We start from the raw sequence: 12,683 nt of genomic DNA on the forward strand, positions 1-12,683 counted from the left end.
GAGAAGATTGTCACTTGTCCTTTGGTGTGCCAGACATTAGAGTCAGGCAGGTGTGAGCACTCCAGCTGCTGCCCCTCTGCCCCAACCATCACCATACTAAGCATTAGGGGGAGAGTCGTGGGGTGAGCTCAGGGACTGGGTAAAGCCACTGGCTCCATCCGTCACCAGCACACTAGTCAGCTGAGCTGACTGGATGCAAGAGAAGGGAGTATGCTGCCCCTGGAAAAGGCGGTACCAAAGTATTTCCTCTCTCCAGAATTAACGGTGGAAACCAGGGGAGAAATTGTGACTCTGAGTCCCAATTGCTTCTCAGGGTTCCTTTTTTTGGAGCAATGCAGCTATGCACCTGCTTTACTCAGGGCTAATAGCAATGTCTCAGTCTAGGCTTTATATAATTAACACAGTTGAGAAGAACATGTTCCTACCCAAGGATCTTTCAACCTGAATTAGTCAGTCAATACATAGGGTTAAATTATTTAATTGAAAAAATGCATTCATTGGTGGCACACCAGACCTGCATTTGTTCCTGTAATATACCAGATAACCAGAGGATGTCCTGAATTCAAAGCAATGCAGGGTTGTTTTCTGTGAACATATTGTGTTTGTGTTGGTGGATTGTTTTTGAAAGGTGCTGTTGGAGGCAGCGTGTATGAAGGAGTGTGAATAGAGAGAGGATGGTCATTTAGAGCACTGGGAAATGGCCAGGAAGAAGGCACAAAGATGAGTCTCAGAAAGACCCAAAGGGATTCCCAGGAAGAGGGAGATTTGGGAGAAGCTTAGACCATGGGAGTCATGGGGTGAAATGAGAGTAGAGATGCAGATGTGGCAGATTTGAGCTGGGCCTTGAAGGGCAAGGTAGCCAGTAGAGGATCTGCATGGGGATGACATGGTCATTACAGAACAGGGGGGAAAGATTTTAGTAGCAATGTTATAGCTGGAGCAATTAGATAACTTTGCATACCAGTAACTTCAGACACTAGCAGAAATCACCAGTGTTAATTAACTAGAAAACCCAAGTCTGGAAAGTGGAATCCTTTTCTTGTCATCTGTTGCCTTCCCTGCCCTGTGCTGGCAGGAAGACTGAAACTGTTAATGGAGCTACTGAAGGCGATTAAGAGGCGCTGAAGGCAAGGCAGAGATGGAATGGGTATTTTCTGGAGAAGTTGCCAGATAGTGCTGAGGGATGCTGGCATCTGGGCTTGAGTGAGAAAACCGTTAAAAGGTGTCAAGGAGAAGCTGGTAGCTGGGATGGAGGAGGAGGCTAGCCAAGGCAGATAATGAAGAAGGGCTTTGAAATCCTGGAGCTGGCAGAGGGAGCAATCATCAAAGGCAAGGACAAAACAGGAAGCAATATAGCAATGTGACAAAAATTGCTGGAAAAAACAGATGAGTTCCAGGTGATACATGCACATCACCGCTCTGAGGCAGAGGCTGGTGTCAATCACAATGGTGCAGGGGCCCATTTAAGAGAAAGAAATAGCCTTTTCTTGCTAAACAAACAGTGCTTGTTGGTTGCCTTCAGCGGAAAGAGTGACTGGAGAGAACGGGTGTAGAAAACTCCATTTTTCACTTAATCTCAAAAGAGATTAAGTTATGGATTACAACAGCATTTGTTAAAGAAAAATTAATCCTGAGCGCTAGTAGACTGTATTGCCTAAGGATCATATTGTTCCATGAGGTAAAACAAATGTTCATAGAATGGAAGTTGAAGGTCAGGTTTCAAGTGTGAGGGGAAAACAAGGAAGGGAGGATAAGGAATCAAGCCACAATGTTACAGTGTGGTTTAGTTTTATTGCAACAAACTACAGAATTTTTAAATTCTGCACTTGCAGTTTGCTGCTTCCCTTTTGTGTTTAAATTGTTTTGATTTCTAAGAATTCCTTTAAATCAGACATTTTAAGTGTTTACATTCTATTTGATACAACCAGAAAAGATAGGAGCTACAAAAAAAAAAAGTGTTATATCTTTGGGTCCTTGAAGACCGCTGGCAACTTAGATTTTTCTCCTTGGGGTGTTGCATTCCACTGCTTGTAATGTGAGCTCAAGGCCTCTGTTCCCCACTTGGACTCATGTCTAGAAAGGTTTTATAAGATTTATTACATTAGGTCTTTTAACTTCTAAACAGAGGGAAAACATGAGTGATTACCCTCCATACAGACCAACAGCAGAGAATGCATCAAGTTATTTTAAAGCGGATGTTCTGGCTGTAAGCAATTTACGGGAATTTCCCTATGAAAAATATAATGGTATAATTCTCTCTCTCAAATCTTCAGTATTAAGATTGAAATTTAAAGGACGCTGTCCAGTTAAAAGACATAACTTTATTAAAAAAAAAAGACATTATTTGAGTTATCCTTTAAACAGAGATTTAATAAACAAACAATTTTATTATCTAATTATCATTTATGCTGCTTGTTGGCTTTTTGCACCCCATTCAGGGCTCATCCACGTGGGTCGTTAAAGCACTATAGTTATACCTGTGTAGCTCTCTTTGTAGACACTCTGATTCCATTAAAAGTGCCAGCTAAAGCTGCTTTCCAGAGCCACGTAAGCTAAATCAAAAGAGGGCACTCACATAATGATACGAGTGTCCACCCTGGGAGTTATACAGGTTTTATAACTATAGCAGTTTAAATTTGTGCCTTTCCTTATACTGGCATGTCTTCCCATGAGACATGCCCTCAGTTTGGGCAATGAAAGGAGGCCTGCCAGTTTCATTTTTGTTTATAGTTAAATTCATTTTCTAGCTTCCATAGGTTAACAAGATGCTGGAGGTCTTAGGTTGCAAACACTTCAGGGAAATGTTTATTACCAAACATTTCTGTAATAACTTCTGTAAAACTCACTTTCTCTGCCCTTCCACCTCTTTGAACTTTAGACCTAAACTACAGTACTTTACAATATCCTCTAATTGTACAAAGTCACATAATTCAAATTAAAGTTCCCCAAACACTTTCATATGTGCAAGACAGCAATACCAATTTCAGTAGGGTCTCCCATAGCATCATATGTGCAGCATAGGTGCTCAACAAAATAATATAGAGGTACATTTAAGATCCACAGATAGTTGCCGTTTAATTAGATCAGAAAGTCAGTTCAAAAGAACATTTGATTCCTTTACTTTATTCTGCATAAAAGCACTTGCATGTATATCCACACTGCAACATAGATGCCAAAAAACAATGGCACCCTCAATTAAGGCAACATTTATGTCTGACACAACACCAGTCTCCAGGCATTCACCTACTGCAATCATGATAGTAAACTATACCAACCTATTAATACCCTTTTTAACCGATTTTCACCACTGTCACCACTCTCACTACATGCAGTGCTGGATATTTCTGCTAAAATGATCAGTGGTGAAATAATCATAAACAGTGTTGACATTTAAATTGTACCTGTCCCTTCCGAGCGGGATTGCTAGAGTGCTGCATTTGCACAGTATGAGGTCCTATCCCCTAGTGAGTTTTTCCTGTCCCACACTCCATGCTGGGAAGTGGAAATGTAACTACTTCAATCCAAACAATGTAGCAAAGTATAAATAAAAAGAAAGTGATAGAGAGAGCATATGGAGGTGGGGATGCTACTTGCATGGCATGCAAATAACAGTGATGTCAGCAGGAGGCAGAGCCTGAGGCCCTCAATTTTTTCCTTGAAAAGGGTGGCAGTGGGTGGAAGTCCCCAAATAGTGATCTGGTGGTTTGATCATGTGGTGATATAGATGGAGAGAGAGAGTATACTCCAAAATTTCTTATTTGAACCTTGATCCTATTTCCCTGAACATCCCAAATTTAGGCTCTGTGAGGACCATAGGATTGGGCTCCTAGTGTCTATACATGGAGGTATAAATTAATTCTAGTACTTATCATATTTTTCCATTAGTTCTTGGTTTTTAGGGTGAATTTGTTACCAAAGAGAAATTGACATCTTTCATGATTTAGATTCCTCACTGTTTCCTTTGAGATTAATCACTGTGCAAAATAAAATGGCATATTGCATATAAAGAAATAGGGAGTAGCAAATTGGTGGAGATGTTTCGTGTTCCTTTAATAAGTGTCATTGAAGATTTTAAATATAAAGTTACACATCAAACTCATGGCTTTCTTTTACTTGCCATAATTCATCAATGCAATTCCTGTGTCTGTATTGCTTGCAAAATGTTGGTATAGTTTTCACACTACCTATCCAGATCTGAATATAATATTTCAGGGGAGGTCTGGCAAATGGAAGGCTTCAGATGGTACAATCCTTGAGTGGGGTTTTTTAAAGCGCTCTGCATTGTCCTGCTCTCAAGTGGAGTCAATGGAACTTTGCCATTGAATCAGAGGGAGTAAAGTTAGGCCAACAATGAGCATGCTTGAAAATCCGAGCTATTATTTCCTTCAGTTTCTAAACAGAAATGAGTCAGAAAGCTGAAGTTTGGGGCCACATCGTGCCCACTTCTCTAGCAGGCTTTGATGAAATCAGGGCAGATTACGTCCAATATGTTAACCTCACCTGTCCTTTCATTCTCTCTCCCTCTCTGCCTATGTCACCCTCTTGCTAATGTTAACATTTATCTAATGATCCCTGCTCATCCATGTATCTTAGCAACATTCGGTATTTTTATCGGAAACAGAAGTTTGACTCAGTGGCCTGTAATTACCAACTTCCAGCCATATTTTCCCCTGTTCACCAAGATTGGCACTAACTTAGTTTTTCTTTAGTCCTCAGGTGTGCTCTTTGTTTTCAGCAATTTAATGATGCTTGGAGATTTGGCAGTTCCATTCTAAATTCCTTTAGAACCCTGGAGAGTTCACGCTTGATTTTCCCTCACACTTCGTTCCCTCCTGACCATAGTTTAGAAACATCCTTCTCCTCCTCACCATTGTCTGGTCAATAGTCCCCTGTATCTTTGCTTCATCTGTGGTGTATTTACCTCTGCAAGGTAATCATTAAGCATTTCTGAAGTGTGACTGTCCTCACCCAGTAGGGTGCCCTTTTCTTCTTTAGGGGTACCTGTTTTCTTCTTACGTATTTTCAGAGCATTTGTTTCCCTTCCAGTTATTCCTCACTCCGCTCCCTGCTATTTTAACCTCTAGCTAATTTTCTTGCAAGACTGAGCCCTCTGATTGTATTACAGTTTTGCTGCTTCTCCTCCCTCCATGGTAATCTTCAGATCTTTCTTTTATTTTGTATGCCCTCTCTTCCTTAGGACTTAATTCATAATCTCCGCATGTGTCCAGCATGTACAAATTATCTTCCTGATATATTTATATCTTGAGAAGAAAGCATTTTTTGTTGCATCCTCATTTAGTGCTGTCTTAAATCTTATTCCAACCTTCCTGTGCATTTTGTGTGACCCTCCAATAATGCTGCTCAGTTCACAGGGCTGCCAGGTCCTGTATTCTGCCAAAGCTTGTTCTTTGAAAGTACAGAAACCTACTTGTTCATCTGACCTGTCACATGTTTGTATATGCTCTGTAAATGTTACCTGTAATGGTGTTGTGGTCACTCCACCCTGAGGGGCTTCCTGTGCTGCAGTGTCTCAAACTGTGACCTTCTAATTAGTCCTTGCAAGATTTAAAGATTGTTTGTTGTTGATTTTTCCCCCATGTGTTCATTCCTTTATGTATTACTTGTGCTAATAGTATTTGTGCTTAACAATTCAGTGAACTCCCTGCTCACCTGTGTGACCCGCCTAGCTTCCCAGCAAATAGGAAGGAAATCAAAATCCCCTAAAATTAAATTCCTCCTCTTAGAAGTAATTTTGCCTATTTCCTTGGCGGGTGCTTGCTCCCTTTACATGACCCGTACCTACAGGAAGCTGACTGCACAGTCTTTTTTTAGCGTCTTAACCCTTCTCAACAGAACCCATTCTGTTTTAATTTCATCTCCTTCCTCTTTGATAGCTTTATCAAGAGAAATGAGCAATCTGAGCAGAGGCTATCACTCCTCAGTCATTTCCTACGCCTCCATCCCTATTCTTTTAGCCTGTTCCCTGACGATGGTATTCTTCCTCCTGTCTTCTCCCCTTTGCTTTCCCACTATATTTTTTTATATTTATTAATGCAACATTTAATGTTTGATGTTGTCATAAAGTTTAAGGCCAGAGAAAACTACCGGATCATCTAGTCTGACCTCCTGTGTATCACAGGTCACCCATTCCACCCAGCACCTGCACAGTAAACCCGACAAACCAAAATTAGATCAAAGTTTTACAGCCCACAGGAGACTAGATTATGATGTGCCACAAGCAGAGAACAGGAAGGACTGAGGTGCACCACTGCCCAAGGCCCCTGCAATGGCAAGGAAATTATGCCTGGCTCTGTTTCCAAACTCTGTTCTTTTGTGTAATTTAGTCTTAGGGACTCTAATAATTTTTGCAGGCAAAAGATTTGTTGTGACTTCATTTACTTTTCTCTTACCCAACTTTTCTCTCGCCCATTTCATGGTTCACATAAGTAATTCTCTCCAACCCCCACTGCCTAGTTTAATTCCCTTCCTATCCTATTTAGCCTACCCTCTCCCTGCAATCCAAACAACCTGAGTCTTCTCTGATTAAGTGCTTTTCTTGTCTTCTATATCCAACAGTTGTCCCTGCAGAACACTGCCCAGCGCCTCAGAAATTGAATCTTCATTTTCCCTCAGTTAGCCATGCACCTTCTGGATCACTCTGGGTCTTTGTGGCGATGCCTGCAGTACTGAGAGGTTTTGAAAGTCTGCCACTTTTGTTAGAATTGTAAAGCTTTCTGAATTCTTCCTTCTCTTCCACACTGTTTGTTCCAATGTGAATAATAGCTAGTGGTGGTTCTCATGCTGTCTGCAACAAGCCTGCTTTTCATCCAAGTGGTTTTAACTGGCTCCATGTGCTTAGTTCACTATCTAAGTTTTCCTTGTCCAGAAGGCCCATTATTCTGATGATGATCCTGAATACTGAGTTTCTTCAGCATTGCAACCTGTTTCTTCCTTCTGTTCAGTCTGTAACTGATCTTGGTCTCTTTCCTCCCTCCGTTTCTGTTGCAGCGATAACATGGTTTCGACTGTTTTGCTATGTCCAGTAGTGGCAGGAGTCTATTTTTACAGAGTGGCTTCCTATAATTCTGAACTTTACTGAACCTGTTCAGCTCCTCATTAGAAAAAACATAGTCAGTGTTTTTCTCTGAAAATCTTAGGGTTTTGGTAGCTTTTCTTTTCCTGAGGAGACTTGGCATCTTGCACTGTATTGTTCCATTCTCCAGTAATATGCAATTCATAGTCCACATAGGCAACTCTGAAATGTTCATAAATAGTTAGACTGCCAGTTATCACAATCCATAAGTCAGAAGAAAGCTTTATAAATATTATTTTAGAAGGCTTTAGGAGATTTTTTCATGTTCCACATTATTAAAATCTGTGCATTACCGCAGTATTTGGATTTCTCAGTTTTTAGAGTGATTACCTTACTAGTGAATAAGATTGCCAAGTAGAGTTGTGTGTGTATGTATGTGAGAGAGAGATATATAGATATAGATGTAGATATATATAAAGCAACTCCTACAGAAATTATTTTTATGATATATAGAGGTTAGTTGCCAGGAATGTGAATTTAAAAAGAACCAGGAAATTTAATTCCAACGATATTGGATATCCTCGGTAATGAAGAGCACATACAAGATGATTTACTTGGATTCTGTATGTAAATATCTTCCAAGCCGGTCTTTAGAACAACTGTAAAGAAAAAGCTTGAACTCATTTAATGAGTAAATACTCTAATTGTGTTTTGTCCAGTGCATTTTCATTATAGTCTGACACGTACTCTTAAAAGGCTGTAGCACATAGTATTCAACTTGCAGATTAATGTTGGATTAATGACCTAACGTATCACAGGTTCTGATCATAGAGTACAATGGAAAGATTTAAATGAGTGTTGGACCAAGCACATAAATATTATTTTGCTAGCTAGGATTGAATCAATAATTTTTTTATTTCTGAAACTTCTTATTGAAAAATATGTTTCTTCCCCAGTGTAATTTCATTGAAGTCAATGAAGTTATTTTAGGGATAAAATTGTCCTGGTAAATGAAGTCCTAAATAGTGAAGTGTGAAATGATGGGACTCTATTAGCTCCAAACTAAACTACAATCCTCTGACTAATCACTATGTAGTCATTAGGAATTAGAGTTTCAGTCTTCTCCTGTACAGGCCAACAAGGCTTATTATACAGGCCAACAAGGCTTATGTCTCCCAAAAGCCTTCAAAATAGGTGTAAATGGGACTGATGTGCTGTAGATGCTTTGTTCTGACCCTCCAGTTTATCAACTTGAACAATACCTTCTTACATAGTTGTGAGACATTAATGCACTGTTTGTTTTTCCTCCTTTAGGTATTCACGTACAAACAGAGTACAATCACGCACCAGAAAGTAACAGTGATGCATCAAACAAGTGTGGAGAGCGTGGAAGACATGGCAGCACTCGTAGACCTTCATGAGGGTTCCATCATGCACAATTTATTCCAGCGATATCAACAAAATAAAATTTATGTAAGTGTCTTTTAAAACATAAACTAAGAAGAATGTTTTCCTGCATGCAAAAGCAATATTTTACACTGATCTAATAGCACCTCCCATCCCCTAAGTGCTTCAAACTATATATATGCACAGCACTAAAATGCACTTATCTATGTGGTGGATGCTGACTTCCCACCAGAAAAAAAATGGAGGGAAAGTTTGGTCAAGAGCTCCAGGGAAACCCCTGCTGAGGAGAAAAGTCCGATGGAATCTTTGATGTCTATGAAAATCAGACATGATACTGATTTTTAAAGTCTTGCTCTTTTATTCGTTAAAATATGTTGGGGACAGGATAGGGGAGCAAAAATACTGGTGGTTTTTAAAAAATATACTGCAACAGATGAAGTTGTCAGAAGATTGTCTGAGAGGGCACAATAGAGCAGCGCTTCTCAACCTTTTCCATACTGGGTCCCCATCTGGGGATCGCATCTGGCCAGGATCTAGCTGCGACCCTTCTCTCATTCATCAGTATAGGTAGGGCAGGTAGTCATGACCCTACAGGTGGAGAACCCAAGCCATAGCAATTGGGCAGTTTTAGGAGCTTACATCAATGGAAGCAGCCAGGTGCTGAGGCTCTCTGAAAATCAGGCCATTAGTCTACATGGAATTTTATTTTTCTTGACTTTGTATTGCAGACTTCTGTGGCTAATAGAGTTTAACTTTTCAGCACCAATGTTAACCCAAATCTAACATTTATTGTGAGCAACATACAGAGAACAATAGTGGCTCCTGTAGGCTTTTTTTTAATACTTATTTTTCATTTTGTAATAAAGTGTAATAAAAATAACCTGACATGCAGAAAAATGTAATTTAGCCTAAACTTTCTTTCCGGTTTCTTGGAACAGCCAGCATAATATTTTCTGCTAAGATTCATCTCTTGTAAACAAATAGGCTGAATTTAAGTAAACACATATTAAAGAACCAAACCCACCCCCATCTTTGTGGATTTCATTATCACACCGTAAAGAAACACAAAAAGGCACAAGCCTGTTTTTGTTCATTTCTATGTCACTGCCAAAGGGATAGTCAGTGCTGATAATCTTAGATGCCGAACTTGTCTTTTTTCAATTTGTTTTGTGAAGTCCCTGTAATTTTTATATATGTTTTTCTCAAAACAAATGAACCATTGTGTCTTAAAAATCAGTCAATAAATAATCAATGTTGGTAGCTCAGCCCATGTGAACAGCTCTGTAGATGCAAAAGAAGTAGAAAAAATTAAGGAAACGCCTTTCAGGCTTACTTGGGTTTATTTGTTTATTGATTTATTTAAAAGAGTAAAAATAAATAACTCAACCTATAGAGTAGATAGACTGACATTTAGATTCTGCCTTTCTTCCTTTTAAAGGGGAAAAAAGCCCTTGTGTAGAACCAAGAAATAGCCATTTTTAAAGAGCTGTGTACTAGTTTGTTCCCTGTCTTGTTGTGGCAACTCATGGATCTCGCTAATATTTTGGTGATGAGTGCAGTATAAATTCCTAGACAGACAGAGTTGTGTGCTATTGCTGGGGACATGGCACCTTCAGTTGCTGATACTGTTCCTTGTCCCTGCAGTATTGTTGATTTTACTGTTTGGGTTCACCGTGTCAGCTCTCACAAAATTGAGGGTCATTCAAATAAAGTGCACTGGAATTTGTATGAAAGCAACTCAGTTGGCCTACAGATAGGACCAGGGTCCGACCTAGGAAGCAGTGTTATTCCACCCCAGCTAGAGCACTGTTGCAATGCTGAGGGTGGTGCAGTAACGGGATGATGGCTCCAGGAGTGGTGGCACTTCAGATAGCAAAAGATGCAGCCTGAAATTTTTGGTCATAGGGCATGGCCAATCATAAGATGGATACTATATGTCCAAGGCATATTAACCATGTAGGGACAGTGCAATGACACATTTGCCAAAAAGCCAAAATTTGATTAAGAGAGGGGGAAAAGGTGAGATTAGGTTCACTTAATATTTGCTAATATTTTCATACAGCTAAAGGGATAAGCTTCATTGTCATTCTTGCTTTGGACTGGGTTGTTCCATGCACAGAACACACAAGGAACCTCCCCTTACATTTAAGTACTTTGTGTAAGGGCCAGAGGCAACCCTAGCCTTCCTCCATGCCCCTGCTCCCCCCGGGAACAAATCGACTCAGAAGGGTCAGGGAGGATATGGAGCCATTAACCTGGCTCCTTCCTCCCTACCACTAGCCCACAGAGGTGGCTGGCCAATGGGCATAATGCAGTGTAGGGAAATCAGGAAGGAATTGTGCCTCTCTAAACACAGTCCTCTTCCTGACCTCTTTGTGGAGTGAGCTGTTTCAGTAGCACCCCCTAGCACAGGCCATTGTGCAAATGCCACAACCTGGCCATTAGCTTATAGATCTGTTGTGGTGTCTCTGCTAACTTTATTTTTCCTGTGGAACAATGTGTCTTATGTATATTCATACAGTAAATTGTAATGCATGTAACTTTTAAAAAAGCAGCCTACAAATTATATTTGAAGTAGTAAAAACATGATTTTTTAAAAAAAACCCTCAACCTTCTGGCTCACATGGCAATGAAACTAGGAAGTAGCTTGACACTCACAATAGTGAGTGCAATGTAATGCTGTATATTGACGTGTTTGTTAGAACATCCATGTTTATACAGAATGTCATGATCTGAAATGCAGTCCACTAATTTCTAAATTGTAAGTGAAAAGGATTGTGAAGATTATCTGTGAAATTACAGAGGAGAATAAATAAATACAGATATTGTGGGAGAAAAAGTTAACACTGCTTTCCAATAAAGACATTTTAAATGTAGCTTTTTCCCTTGATAATCCATTTGTTCCAAACAATTGTCTTTCCTTCCTGTATTAAAGCACTCTTATTCCTGCAGAGAAGACATAGGTAAACATCTGAAGATTTATGTACAATTTCAATTTGCAATTCACTTCAGTTAATTACGCCTTTTATGCCTTTTTTTGTCTGGCATAATGATGCCCTTATCCCTAAACCCTCTATTATTTCCTTATTATCATAAAGATATTTGCTATGGATGCCAAGGCTTATCAGGCTCCTCGTTGATTCACTTAGCCTCAGCCAGAAACTCCAGCAGTGAAGACCAGTGGAAAGTATAAGCCTTATTTTTTTCCTCCCTTCCATTCAGGGAATGCTGGGCTATAAGAAACTTCTGCTGTATCAGCAACCTGTCTAACTTCGTTGTCAATATTCTGAAGCAGCTAATGGTGTCCAGATTGAAGTTGGAAGATGTAATCAACTCCATTTTAATTTGAGTTGAACCATTTTGACATCTCAAGTCAAAATTGAACGTACCTAAATCTGTTTTTTAATGTCTTTTCCTCAGACACTGTCACTTTTTTTCTTGTCTGAATTTCTAGAAAGGAGAACAGACACATGCTGTTCTTAACTCCCTCCTTGTTTTGTAACAGAACCAAGGGAGCACCTGCCCTTGTAAACTACTGTGGAACAGGACACTCACCGCAGTGTCCAGGCCCCAAATACAATACTCAAAGAAGTAAAACTGTTACCTGAGGAGGGATGCTTCTCTCTGCTCCTCTTCCATTTAGGATGTATTTTGTTTTGGAGGAAGTTATCTAAGGGAAGGGATAATCTTCTTAACTCTTCAGCAGCCTTTCTTGTGGAAAGTCTCTCCAAAGAGGTGTGCTATGGGTCATGCTATCAAAGAGGTGTGGCAGATGGCCGGCTTCCCCTTAGTGAGTCTCGCGCTTTCTTGTTTGTAGTGGGCCGGGAAGTTGCCCATCACCCCGTCTGCCCAGGGGAGGGGGTAGGGACCCGGGCCCACCCGCTCCTCCGGGTCCCAGCCCAGGGGCCCTTTGAGAAGCAGCTATGTGCTGCTGGTACTGCGTTTCCAAGCCACACACTCTTCCCCTAGGCTAATTTTCCCCCTCCTTTGGCTTCTTGAGCCGGTACCTTCCTCCCGCCGCTCCACACCAGAACTCTGTTCTCCAGTCCGTTCCTCTGCACAGCTCAGCACTCCTAATACTGCACTGCACTGCACTGCACTGCACTGCACTGCACTGCACTGCACTGCACTGCACTCCTACTCCCTCCAGCTCATGCCCTGAATGTTTGGAGCAGAGGGCTTTTATGGAGCACCTGGCTGGTCCTGAATCAGCCTCAGCTGCTCCTATCTGCCCCCAGTGGCT

The 12,683-nt window shown here is 40.6% G+C and overlaps 1 protein-coding gene across 1 annotated transcript in view; it reads left to right on the forward strand.

Moving 5' to 3' along the window:
- Nucleotides 1-12,683, forward strand: part of MYO10 (myosin X) — a 235,838-nt gene that overhangs the window by 96,503 nt on the left and 126,652 nt on the right. The window contains exon 3 of the mRNA XM_067569804.1: nucleotides 8,348-8,506. Coding sequence (XP_067425905.1) covers nucleotides 8,348-8,506 — 159 coding nt within the window. The remainder of the gene's footprint in view (nucleotides 1-8,347; nucleotides 8,507-12,683) is intronic.

The sequence above is a fragment of the Emydura macquarii genome, unplaced genomic scaffold, assembly GCF_026122565.2.
Source record: "Emydura macquarii macquarii isolate MOO-44397 ecotype Brisbane River unplaced genomic scaffold, CSIRO-AGI_Emac_v2 contig_320, whole genome shotgun sequence".
NCBI lineage: Eukaryota > Metazoa > Chordata > Testudines > Chelidae > Emydura > Emydura macquarii.